Source organism: Mytilus edulis, chromosome 1, assembly GCF_963676685.1.
Source record: "Mytilus edulis chromosome 1, xbMytEdul2.2, whole genome shotgun sequence".
Classification (NCBI taxonomy): Eukaryota; Metazoa; Mollusca; class Bivalvia; order Mytilida; family Mytilidae; genus Mytilus; species Mytilus edulis.
Genome location: NC_092344.1, coordinates 74,468,564 through 74,482,865, shown reverse-complemented (window position 1 = coordinate 74,482,865; position 14,302 = coordinate 74,468,564). Strand labels below are relative to the sequence as shown.

Below are 14,302 nucleotides of genomic sequence, written 5' to 3'. Positions count from 1 at the left end.
TGTCACCACACAGTATATACCTATACAATTAAATTCAGGTATGAAAAAACAATGGTGTGATGTTTATAGGTCTACAGAATGATGTCACAACACAGTATATACCTATACAATTAAATTCAGGTATGAAACAATGGTATGAAGTTTATAGGTCTGCAGAATGATGTCACCACACAGTACATACCTAAACAATTAAATTCAGGTATGAAACAATGGTGTGATGTGTATAGGTCTGCAGAATGATGTCACCACACAGTATATACCTATACAATTAAATTCAGGTATGAAAAAACAATGGTGTGATGTTTATAGGTCTACAGAATGATGTCACAACACAGTATATACCTATACAATTAAATTCAGGTATGAAACAATGGTGTGATGTGTATAGGTCTGCAGAATGATGTCACCACACAGTATATACCTATAAAATTAAATTCAGGTATGAAAAAACAATGGTGTGATGTTTATAGGTCTACAGAATGATGTTACCACACAGTATATACCTATACAATTAAATTCAGGTATGATACAATGGTGTGATGTTTATAGGTCTGCAGAATGATGTCACAACACAGTATACATCTATACAATTAAATTCAGGTATGATACAATGGTGTGATGTGTATAGGTCTGCAGAATGATGTCACCACACAGTATATACCTATACAATTAAATTCAGGTATGATACAATGGTGTGATGTTTATAGGTCTACAGAATGATGTCACAACACAGTATATACCTATACAATTAAATTCAGGTATGAAACAATGGTATGAAGTTTATAGGTCTACAGAATGATGTCACCACACAGTATATACCTATACAATTAAATTCAGGTATGATACAATGGTGTGATGTTTATAGGTCTACAGAATGATGTCACAACACAGTATATACCTATACAATTAAATTCAGGTATGATACAATAGTGTAATGTTAATAGGTCTACAGAATGATGTCACAACACAGTATACATCTATACAATTAAATTCAGGTATGAAACAATGGTATGAAGTTTATAGGTCTACAGAATGATGTCACCACACAGTATATACCTATACAATTAAATTCAGGTATGAAACAATGGTATGAAGTTTATAGGTCTACAGAATGAAGTCACCACACAGTACATACCTATACAATTAAATTCAGGTATGAAACAATAGTGTGATGTTTATAGGTCTGCAGAATGATGTCACCACACAGTACATACCTATACAATTAAATTCAGGTATGAAACAATAGTGTGATGTTTATAGGTCTGCAGAATGATGTCACCACACAGTATATACCTATACAATTAAATTCAGGTATGAAACAGTGGTATAAAGTTTATAGGTCTACAGAATGATGTCACCACACAGTATATACCTATACAATTAAATTCAGGTATGAAACAATGGTATGAAGTTTATAGGTCTACAGAATGATGTCACAACACAGTATATACCTATACAATTAAATTCAGGTATGATACAATAGTGTGATGTTTATAGGTCTACAGAATGATGTCACAACACAGTATATACCTATACAATTAAATTCAGGTATGAAACAGTGGTATAAAGTTTATAGGTCTACAGAATGATGTCACCACACAGTATATACCTATACAATTAAATTCAGGTATGAAACAATAGTGTGATGTTTATAGGTCTGCAGAATGATGTCACCACACAGTATATACCTATACAATTAAATTAAGGTAAGATACAATGGTGTGATGTTTATAGGTCTACAGAATGATGTCACAACACAGTATATACCTATACAATTAAATTCAGGTATGATACAATGGTGTGATGTTTATAGGTCTACAGAATGATGTCACAACACAGTATATACCTATACAATTAAATTCAGGTATGAAACAATGGTATGAAGTTTATAGGTCTGCAGAATGATGTCACCACACAGTATATACCTATACAATTAAATTCAGGTATGAAACAATGGTGTGATGTTTATAGGTCTACAGAATGATGTCACCACACAGTATATACCTATACAATTAAATTCAGGTATGAAACAATGGTATGAAGTTTATAGGTCTACAGAATGATGTCACCACACAGTATATACCTATACAATTTAATTCAGGTATGAAACAATAGTGTGATGTTTATAGGTCTGCAGAATGATGTCACCACACAGTACATACCAATACAATTTAATTCAGGTATGAAACAATAGTGTGATGTTTATAGGTTTGCAGAATGATGTCACCACACAGTATATACCTATACAATTAAATTCAGGTATGAAACAATAGTGTGATGTTTATAGGTTTGCAGAATGATGTCACCACACAGTACATACCTATACAATTAAATTCAGGAATGAAACAATAGTGTGTAGTTTACAGGATTACAAGACAAAGTTACTCAGCAGTGTATGTCAGTAAATTCTGGTAGAAAGAAATAACATTTTAATTTTGATGTATACAAGCAGTTTACATAAATTATGATGAAGCTGACTCCAGGTGCAGGATTTTCTAGCTATGTTGAAGAACTATTGGTGGCCTTGAGCTGTTTCTGCTCTTTGGTCAAGTGGTTGTCTCTATGACACATTCCACATTTCAATTCTCAATTTTATTTGGTCAATGTATAATAACATACCATATAAATAGAACGAGATGCAAGACTTAAGATAAATAAACTGTGACACAATGACACAAATAACCATTGGTATTTGAAAGTCAACATATAGTGTTCAGTAATAGACAGATGTCTATACATACATTTATGTAAAGCTGTACTTTTACCCATGAATAAATTTATTAGTTAAAAGCAATCGAATTATACACAATTATTCTTAGAAAGGGTTAATGTTAAATACATATTTTGTGACACAAACAGTCACTATCCATTCTTTCTATCAGATGATGTATTAACAGACTTTTTCATTTTGATGGTGGTTTTCTGTTTTCAGTTTATGCAGCAACCTTTCAGAACAGGTGAAAATTAAATAAACACGAAAAAAACTGATGTTTAGTACTTCCAAATATTCTTTACAAACACGAAAAAAATCTGATGTTTAGTAGTTCCAAATATTCTTTATGATACTTTTTATGAAAAAAACAATAATTATATAGATAATTATATATGTGATACTTTACTTTCAGGGGTAGATGATGGTGGGGATAGTATTCAGTATGAAGTTCTCCACCAATCAGATTCAGGGATGTACCTTATCGCACCAGCCAATAGTACCCCTATCTCACTCAGTAGCATGGCCATGGGAACAGATCATATTATTGTTCATTCTCTACCAGTAAGCTTTTGTTATTGCTGATCCTAAAATATTGTAATTTCAGAAATTATTGCGTGCATCTATTATTGTGATTTCTAGAAATTCTGCAGATAAATTATGCTAATGAGTTTTTATTTAGCTTAATATATCATGTCGCAATTTTGCACAATAATAAAAATATCACAATAAATTTTTAATTAAAAGTATTGGTTTTTTAATGGTTTTGATTACCAGCAAAATTGCTCAAACTTTCCAACTTCCTAGCAATTTTAATGCACTAATCAATACACATGAAAGCCAAGTTGAAAATTTTCGCCACATTTATCTCAGGAACTACAAAAATTTGGTTTCAGGGTTTATATATGTCAGCTATAATGTGTGATGTGTTTTCAGATTCACTACTCAACAACTTCCTGTTTACTGAAATATTTTGGCGGGGGTATCATTAGTGAGCAGTAGCCCACAGTTTCATTTTTTTTATTATCTCTTTTAGAGATCTTGGGATAATTTAATATTATTTTACTTTTTTTACTTAATAAATACATATGTGATCTTAAAGGCATGCTTATTAAATGAAATGACCAGACCTTTGTCTTCCATCAGTTTTTAAAAAAAGAACATTTTATAATATATATTTGTAAGGATATTAATGTCAGAATAAAAATATTGTATTTGATAATGTATTGGAAATTTCTGTAAAATGATGTAAAATTGAATTATAAGTAAGTTGCTTTTTCTTTTGGAATATACTAATATTCAACAGCATATTGATGATCAGATATATTTTAATTCATTTGGTTTTTTTTTTTTAATTAAAGACAACTAACATATCAACAAGTGAAAGTGTATCTGTAGAAATGAACCCTCAGTCTGTGATACTCTCAAATGAAAATGATAATGGAGTGACCTCCCTTGATTCCACAACCATCTCATTACCAATAGAACAAGACTCTCTTTCAGTTAGTAATGGAGGTAAGTTGTCACTAAATTTTGATATGTGAGTAAAATTGTCTCTGATTCCAATTAGCCACAAGGTGTGTCTGTCGAAAATTTAATTGAAGTGTAGATAGGGGAGATAATTTGTACTTGTTCCCAAAATTAAAAGTAAAAAAACAACTCAAACAGGAAAACCAAGTTGAATCTATATAAAACACTTATGGACCTCTTTAACAAAAGACAACAACTGAACAACAGGCTCCTGGCTTTAGATAGGTGCATACAAGCATAGCAGGTTTAAACGACTTGTAACTTTGTATGACCATAAGACCTAGTGTCAATGGCTACTGTGTTGAATTATCTCCCCTGTTTTGACATCACTTTCATTTTTTATAGAGATAAACCAGGTTTTAAAAACTTCTAATGGTTTATCATTTTTATACGACCGCAAAAATTTTAATTTTTTGGTTGTATATTGCTATCACGTTGGCATCGTCGTCGTCGTCCGAATACTTTTAGTTTTCGCACTCTAACTTTAGTAAAAGTGAATAGAAATCAATGAAATTTTAACACAAGGTTTATGACCACAAAAGAAAGGTTGGGATTGATTTTGGGAGTTTTGGTCCCAACATTTTAGGAATTAGGGGCCAACAAGGGCCCAAATAAGCATTTTCTTGGTTTTCACACTATAACTTTAGTTTAAGTGAATAGAAATCTATGAAATTTTGACATAAGGTTTATGACCACAAAAGGACGGTTGGGATTGATTTTGGGAGTTTTGGTTCCAACAGTTTAGGAATTAAGGGCCATAAAAGGGCCCAAATAAGCATTATTCTTGGTTTTGCACAATAACTTTAGTATAAGTAAATAGAAATCAATGAAATTTAAACACAACGTTTATGACCACAAAAGGAAGGTTGGGATTGATTTTTGGAGTTGAGGTCACAACAGTTTATGAATTAGGGGCCAAAAAGGGGCCCAAATAAGCATTATTTTTGGTTTTTGCACCATAACTTTAGTATAAGTAAATATAAATCTATGAAATTTAAACACAAGGTTTATGACCATAAAAGGAAGGTTGGGTTTGATTTTGGGAGTTTTGGTCCCAACAGTTTAGGAATAAGGGGCCCAAAGGGTCCAAAATTGAACTTTGTGTGATTTCATCAAAAATTGAATAATTGGGGTTCTTTGATATGCCGAATCTAACTATGTATGTAGATTCTTAATGTTTGGTCCCGTTTTCAAATTGGTCTACATTAAGGTCCAAAGGGTCCAAAATTAAACTTAGTTTGATTTTAACAAAAATTGAATCCTTGGGGTTCTTTGATATGCTGAATGTAGAAATGTACTTAGATTTTTAATTATTGGCCTAGTTTTCAAGTTGGTCCAAATGGGGGTCCAAAATTAAACTTTGTTTGATTTCATCAAAAATTGAATAAATGGGTTCTTTGATATGCCAAATCTAACTGTGTATGTAGATTCTTAATTTTTAGTCCAGTTTTCAAATTGGTCTATATTAAGGTCCAAAGGGTCCAAAATTAAACTAAGTTTGATTTTAACAAAAATTAAATTATTGGGCTTATTTGATATGCTTTATCTAAACATGTACTTTGATTTTTGATTATGGGCCCAGTTTTCAAGTTGGTCCAAATCAGGATTCCATATCAAGTATTGTGCAATAGCAAGAAATTTTCAATTGCACAGTATTGCACAATAGCAAGAAATATCTAATTGCACAATATTGTGCAATAGCAAATAATTTTCAATTGGAGTTATCTTTCTTTGTATCGAATAGTAGTTGATAATATATGTTGGAAATTTGCCAGACATGACTATGATGTCATTTTCTATTTTTATTTGCCAATAACTTTATGTAAATAACTTCATTGGAAATTTGCCAATATAAAATGTTGCTGATGAAGCTTTTTTTCCTTATCTTATCTTAAATGTTTTTAGATAATGTATGTTGGACATTTGCCAGACATGACTATGATGTCATTTTCTATTTTTATTTGCCAATAACTTTATGTAAATAACTTCATTGGAAATTTGCTAATATAAAATGTTGCTGATGAAGTTTTTTTTTCCTTATCTTATCTAAAATATTTTTAGCTTAAAAGTTGTGTCCATACTTGTTCTCATTTCAGATTTCATAAATAAAAAGAAAATTTCTTCAAACATTTTTTTGACAGGATTAATATTCAACAGCATAGTGAATTGCTCAAAGGAAAACAAAATTTTAAGTTCATTAGACCACATTCATTCTGTGTCAGAAACCTATGCTGTGTCAACTATTTAATTTTAGATTTAAATAAGTTTGAAGAAGAAATCTTTAATTGATTTGTAAAATCTTGACATTTGTTTTGTGTAAAAAACCCATATAATGTCAAAAATTTGATGACAATCCAAATTCAGAGCTGTATCACGCTTAAATGTTTTGTCCATACCTGCCCCAACTGTTCAGGGATCGACCTCTGCGGTCGTATAAAGCTGCGCCCTGCGGAGCACCTGTTTTTTTTTATAATGATCTTTCCTTAACTGGAGATGAAACTAGCTTATAATTATTTCCCATAGTTCTAGCCAAGTTTTTCTTTCTTATATCCTTGTCTGTAGCTTATCAGGTTAAGTTATCTCCCATTGTACAACTTCAATATTACTTTCTTCAGAGACATTCAAGTCAGTCACATGTTTTGTAAAGTTATTTTCCTTAATTTGACTTCAATATTATTTTTCAGAGATATTCACCTTGTCAGTCCTTTATGAAGTTGAATTATCTTTCTTAGTTTAACGTTTATACTTATTTATATTGAGATATATATTCTTGCTACCAGTAGTTTATGAGTTTGAATTATCTCCCTTGGTTCTGTCTCTTAAGATTTGGCTATCACCTATGATTGCAAATTATCTCTCTTTCTATTTCATTTCCTAAGATTTTATCTAAATATAGTATAATATCACTTATATCAACCTTTCTTTTTATCATTTAAGAGCCAGTCTGCCATAAAACCATGCAAAATCTCAAATTTCGTCCAAATTGGTAGTTATAACTGGGCAACATTATATATATTTCCAAAATCTTTGGGTATTTAGGAGTTAAGATAAAAAAAAAAATTTTGTAAACTCACACTATTTTTCATTTAACAGCCTTATTTGCATATTTGTGAATTATTAAAAAAAAATGCCAAAAAAATCACCATATTTAGGTACTTTTTAAAGGTCTGGATAATTGATATATCTCTTAAATATAGCATTATCTTGTTATATTTTGCAAAGAACATTATAAAAAAAAAGAAAAAATGCATTTTGACATTTTTTTTACCTTTTGGCAGGTTGCCAGAGAGGTTCGTGCAACAGATGTATTAGATAACTTGCATGTAGTACATGTACTCAGTAGGTGTTTTCTCTCAAGATCATATTTATTTTTTTCAACTTTTAGGATTTTTTCAAAGGTGCATATCAGTTCTAAGACAAGTAAAAAAATTTAGCCTGGCAAATATTGGGAAATTGGTAAAAAAATGCTCCCAAATATCTATAAAATGCAATAATTGTAATAGTTTTTGCCCTTTAATATTTTAACTAAAACTGATCAGAGTAGTCTTATATTCTGGACAATAACTTTAGTTTCAGTGTATAGAATGATTTTTTTTTCAGAAGGTTCAATACCACGAAAGTAAGGTTTGGATCGATTTTGGGGATGATGGTCCCAACCGTTTAGGAATTATGGGCCACAAAAGGGGCCCAAAACAAGCATTTTATAGTTTAAGGATAATAACTTGTGTATAAGTATTTCATTTGCTCTGATATTGTATCACAATGTTTAAAACCACACGTAGAAGGTTTGGATTCATTTAAATAGGTCATGGGTTCAAAGTTAGGAATTAAGGGCCAAAAAAAGGGGCCAAAAAGGGGCCAAAAACAAGCATTTTTCTAGTTTCAAGACAATTACTTGTGTGTAATTGTCTGGATCTCTCTCAAATTGTACCACAACGCTCCATATAACCAAGGGGAGGCTGGGATTTAGTTTTGGATTAATTGTCCAAAATATGTAGGAATAAGGGGCCAAAAAAAGGGCCAAAAAGAAGCATGTTTCTAGTTTCCAAACAATAACTTGGGTTTAAGTATATGGATCTCTCTGTAATTGTACTACAAGGTTCTATACTTAAAAGGAAAGGATGGGATTGTGTTTAAGGGTTATTCCTTAAAGGGGGTTTTAATAAATGGGGGGGGGGGGGGGAATTTGTAAACAATTTTTTAAGGGATTTCTTTTTTTTCAAAATTTTTCAAATTTCAAATTTTGAAAATTTTCAAGAAGAAATCTTCAATTGCACAATATTGTGCAATAGATTTGTTGATCTTTGACCACATTTATTTTGTAACAAAAACCTTTATTTTGTAAAAAATGCAATCACAATCCAAATTTAGACAGCATCAAGCTTGAACATTGTGACCAACTTTAATTTGCCCCAACTGTTCAACCACTGCGGTTTATAAAGCTGCGCCCTGCGGAGCACCTGATTTTCACATACTTTCAATTGATGACAGTCTTTTAAAAAGCTTGTTATATAAAACAGAGTTGTGAACATACTTGTATTTCAAAAAATCTTCCTCTTTGAAACTTTTGATTGGAATGCAACCAATTATAGGGGCAATCACTCATTGAGTGTCTAGATTCGAAATCTGTGTCTATTAGAGCGTATGTAAAAAATGTGGCCATTTTTTTTTCATCTACGAAAAAAGTTTATATGTGCATATATAATGTGCCATATAAAAGTTTTTGATTTATATCTCAGATTAAATCCAAATAAAAGAAAGACATTTGAGGTGACCCTACTTCTTCAAAAATCGAAAGCTTTTCCAAAATTATCTTGAATGTTCCCTCTCCAAAGAACATCTCTTTCCTGTTTGTTGATACTTTGAGATTTTGATTTTAAGTTCCCTAACGGCTAACGTCTAAGTGGACTTAGGTTTGTCTGTCTGTCAGTCTGTCTATCTGTCATTTTGGCAAATCAAGACTTTGTGCTTGTAGATTTTGATTTGATATTTGGTTTATTGATTTATCATGACAAGTTACAGGTCAAATTCATTATTCACGCTTTAAGCTTTTCTCTTTGTTCAGTTGAAGCCCTTTCTCTAGAATTAAATTTTTGATGAAATACTTATTCATTAGAAAATTTCTGTTCAAACGGAAATAACTCATTTTTTAAGACAAAATGACATTTTGAATGTTTTTCCTTTTCTTTGGTATTTAGTGATTCAGTTTTGTTCCAGTCTGATATTTGTGTGCAGAGTTGTGGTCTTTGGACATAGGAAATTCACTTAGATAGTCAGAATTCAACAAGTTTTATTTGTTTTGCTTGAAGATTTTGTCTCGATATTTTTATGTAGTTTACACCATGACAAATTATAGATCAAGTTAAAATTTTGTTCCATTACAATGAATTTGTAACGGGTTGGGGACTATGTATTGCCATGTATTACTCACAGAATGCTTGTTTTTATCCAAAAAAATTCTGATGCTGCAAAATTGTTTAATATTTAGTTAAAATAGATATTGATGACTTTATTATGTTAAATTTTTTCAGATCTAACAAACTTTTACTTTTTTTTGCTAATACCTTCATCATGTTCATTCATGACTAAAAACTTGTATTTAGACCATTTTGCACGTTTTTCTTTACGATAGACCACCATAATATTACATGTATATAAACAGTAAAATCTTACCATTTTAATGACAATATAAAAAAGAAGATATGGTATGATTGCCAATGAGACAACTGTCCACAAGAGACCAAAATGACACAGACATTAACAACTAAAGGTCACCGTACGACCTTAAACAATGAGCAAAGCTCATACCGCATAGTCAGCTAGAAAAGGCCCCGATAAGACAATGTAAAACAATTCAAATGAGAAAACTAAAGGCCTTATGTATATTAAAAATGAATGAAAAACAAATATGTTACACATAAACAAACGACTACCACTGAATTACAGGCTCCTGACTTGGGACAGGCACATACATAAATAATGTAGCGGGGTTAAACATGTTAGCGGGGGATCCCAACCCTCCCCCTAACCTAGGACAGTGGTATAACAGTAAAACATAAGAACGAATTATAAAAATCAGTTGAAAAAGGCTTAACTCATCAGATGGACAAAAATACAAGTGGACGTGGCCGGGTAATTGTATGTCTGCTCAACAGTTTAACCATTTATCTGTGTATATTTGTTTTTATACAACCGCAAAAAATGAAAAATTTTGGTCGTATATTGGTATGACGTTGCCGTTGTCATCGTTTTCGTCATCCAAAGATATTTGGTTTTCGCACTATAAGTATAACTTTAGTATAAGTAAAGAGAAATCTATGAAATTTAAACACAAGGTTTATGACCATAAAAGAAAGGTTGGGAATGATTTTGGGAGTTTTGGTCCTAACAGTTTAGGAATTAGGGGCCAAAAAGGGTCCACAATTAAACTGTTTGATTTCATCAAAAAATGAATTATTGGGGTTCTTTGATTTGCCAAATCTAACAGTAAATTTAGATTCTTAATTTTTGTTCCTGTTTTCAAATTGGTTTACATTAAGGTCCAAAGGGTCCAAAATTAAACTTAATTTGATTTTAACAAAAATTTAATTCTTGGGGTTCTTTGATAAGCTGAATCTAAAAATGTACTAAGATTTTTGATTATGGGCCCAGTTTTTAAGTTGGTCCAAATCGGGGTCCAAAATTAAACTTTGTTTGATTTAAACAAAATTGAATAAATGGGGTTCTTCAAATATGCTGAATCTAACCATGTATTTAGATTTTTAATATTTGGGCCCGGTTATCAAATTGGTCCACATTGAAGTCTAATGGGGTCTAAAATTGAACATTATTTGATTGCATCAAAAATTGAATTCTTGGGGTTCTATGATATGCTGAATCTAACCATGTATTTAGATTTTAGATATTGGACCATAATAGGTAAATGTCAAATTAAATTTTTTTAAGTTTTTAAGTTTAAGTTCTTAGACCACACTCATTCTGTTGTGTCAACTATTTAATCACAATCCAAATTCAGAGCTATATCAAGCTTAAATGTTGTGTCCATACTTGCCCAAACTGTTCAGGGTTCGACCTCTGCGGTCGTATAAAGCTGCACCCTGCGGAGTATCTGGTTATTACATGTGGTTATGAAATAAATTTTATTGCAATTTGAAATATTTGTGTTTGTCTCAGCTGGTAGTAATAGGCCATCTGTATTTTACATGTCTTATTCCCAAGCCTCAAATTGCTAGAGATTACATTCTAGGAGGAAACTTAACATTACTGTTATGTCCACGGTTCTCCCAGAATTTACATAGTTCATGTCAGCGTCACAAAATTTCAGTTCCAGTTTTATCAGGAACTACTAGGAGTAGTCTCTTTATATTTGACATAAAGCTTTATCACAATATACAAAATATAGCACTTTTCTAGGTAAGAGGCACAATTCTATGAAATTCACAAAACTATTAAATCTTCCTCTTTTCTGGAAATAGATAACATGGATGTACAAGGCTGCGCAGTTTGTACAATTTTGTCTACATTTTCATACTATTTTAGAAAAGAAAATACCCCGATTTCATCTGAAGGAGACGTGCTTACAATTTTTAGTACTTTTATGATAGTATTTTTGTCTAAATTGCAAGGGGTTGCATTTATGTTGAGTCTCTATCTCTTATATGTTTAACAGTTTTATGAATCATTATCAAATACAACCTGTTTTAAAAATTTAAGACTGAACTCAATTGTGGCCACTTTGAAATTAGACAAAAAAGCGTCTAAAAACTAGACTATTATAAAATGCTAAAATTATGAAGAACTCATGATGATATTACTTGATGAGTGTGCATAGTATTGTAAATAAAACAGCCCATTTTAAGTTACTAAAGTAATTTACTTTTGAATAATTTAAGATTTCAAACATATGGTAAAAATGCTCAGTTTAGGGACAAAAAATGCAAAAAAGCGGTTTTCCCGGGTTTACTCATTTAGTATATTTTATAATTTAAACTAAGTTAAACTTGGTTTATTCAATTAATATAACCAGTAAACATTAGTTCAGTCATTATTTTTCTTATATTTTGACTATTACATACTTTTAAAAAGTTTCTAATGAAACAGATAAAAAAATAAAAAAATCGGCAAAATGGCCATCACGCCTATCTTTAATTATTATTTTCTCGTAAGAAGGTATCATTTGCCGAGCACCATTTTCTTGCATTTTGTAGATAAATATATAAGCTTCATGAAATATTACATTTTATTGAAAATAAAACACGATCTTACAAGATTCAAGCCTTTGAAAATATACAAATTTTGCTGAATCGGCACTTTTTCAAAACCATGCAATTTCAACCTGTAAGTAGGGGTATTGAGAAATCTCACAACTTTTTGAATTATCATAATTTCCTTTCATTTTAAGTTGTTAGTTAAGATATTTGTTATCATTTAGTTGTATTTTTTCTATAAAACAAAAAAAAATCAGGTCAAAATACCCTAAAATAGGCTTGAAATGGCTATTTGTCAGTACAGAAATAGACAATTATCGAATGTTCGGCATACACAAATAATGGCTGAATATTTTTTCAAAATATTTTGCACAAATAGTTATTACATATAAGGTATCTAAAATACAAAATATCAGTCTGATTGGAATATTTTGGATTTGGACCATTTTGCATGGTTTTATCACAGACTGGCTCTTAAGGAACACTGACTTTGTCAAAAGAACTTTATTTATAACCAATGTATAGGACAATGGTGTTAATTGCAAATTGCACAATTTCTAGGCCCTTTTGTTTTTCCACATAATAAACATAACCAATTATTTATAAGTTCCTGGTCGAATCAATACATATACCAATGGTACCTTTTACCTAATCTGTATGTTCCACCCTTGTCAGGTGCACCACCAAATGGTGTGTTGGGATTTGCTATATACAAAAGTCATAATCACACCTGAACTTAGTCATTACACAGGGATTGACACTATTTAATTCATTCAAGAGTAGTTGTATTAAGAAAACCAAGACCGATTCAAACAGAGAGATTTTGAAATCAGAAAAAAATGTGGCCTTATAATCAGCATGACTTTATCAAATGAAAAATCGAATACTAAAAATCCAGGCAAAAAATAAGGCATAGGTACATTAATTCAGTCACTGGTGTGTTCTAGTTGATTAAATAAATGAATGATTAAATGGAATAATGTGTTACCTATATGAATTACCACATACTATTTATTTGATCTATTTGTAAATGATTAATAACAAACAAGGAAAATTGCACAATCAAAATTGGAAAATTTGGCAAAAATGTGTTCACAATAAATAATTTTATATTTTTAGAGCTTCAGCCTTCCACAGATTTTGAATCTCCAGTAAGTATATGAACACATAGAAAAAGAAGAGGATTAAAGAATTGAGCTTTTTCTTTTAATTGAGATTTAATATTAGCTTTGATGCAAAATAGGCAAACCTACTGTATTAAATTCAGAAATTAATACGATGTTTTTTTATTCTGAAAATTGAGACACAGTTATAATCGCAATAATTTAAACTCACATTTATTGTGAATTTTGCCAGACTTTTTCTCAATATTGCAAAAATTAAAATCGCTTCAGTATCTTGATAAAATAATTGGAGCCATAAACAATATATAAAACAAAATTGGTTAAGAATACCACATGGTGGTTAAGACACCTCTTTACCTTTCATATAGAAATAAGGAGATATTGTTTAATTGTCAAATGGACAATTACAAGTATTCATCATATGTAGATTTAAACAATTAAAGGTAATATAGTATGCCTAAATGTGTTATATTGCTAAATGAAATTCACTGTATAATTTTACATTCACATTGCAAAATGAAAGCAATCATTATCCTCCTTTGCTCACAAGAACATTGATTCAAATATTAACAGTAGCATCCTGCAGTGTTTTCTTTTATTATCAAATACCAACAGCATGCAACAGAAATGGATAAATGGAACAATGATGAATAAATATATTGACCAGACTTAAATAAATGTTATTAATTTGAATAAGACCGTTACCCAACAACACAAGCACATCAAAATTT

The 14,302-nt window shown here is 30.8% G+C and overlaps 1 protein-coding gene across 1 annotated transcript in view; it reads left to right on the top strand.

Annotated features, from left to right (window-relative positions):
* LOC139489904 (cyclin-D-binding Myb-like transcription factor 1) overlaps positions 1–14,302 on the top strand; it is a 36,999-nt gene that overhangs the window by 19,245 nt on the left and 3,452 nt on the right. Inside the window, exons 14-16 of the mRNA XM_071276753.1 lie at positions 3,126–3,274; positions 4,072–4,225; positions 13,567–13,598. Of these exons, the coding sequence (XP_071132854.1) occupies positions 3,126–3,274; positions 4,072–4,225; positions 13,567–13,598 (335 nt within the window). The remainder of the gene's footprint in view (positions 1–3,125; positions 3,275–4,071; positions 4,226–13,566; positions 13,599–14,302) is intronic.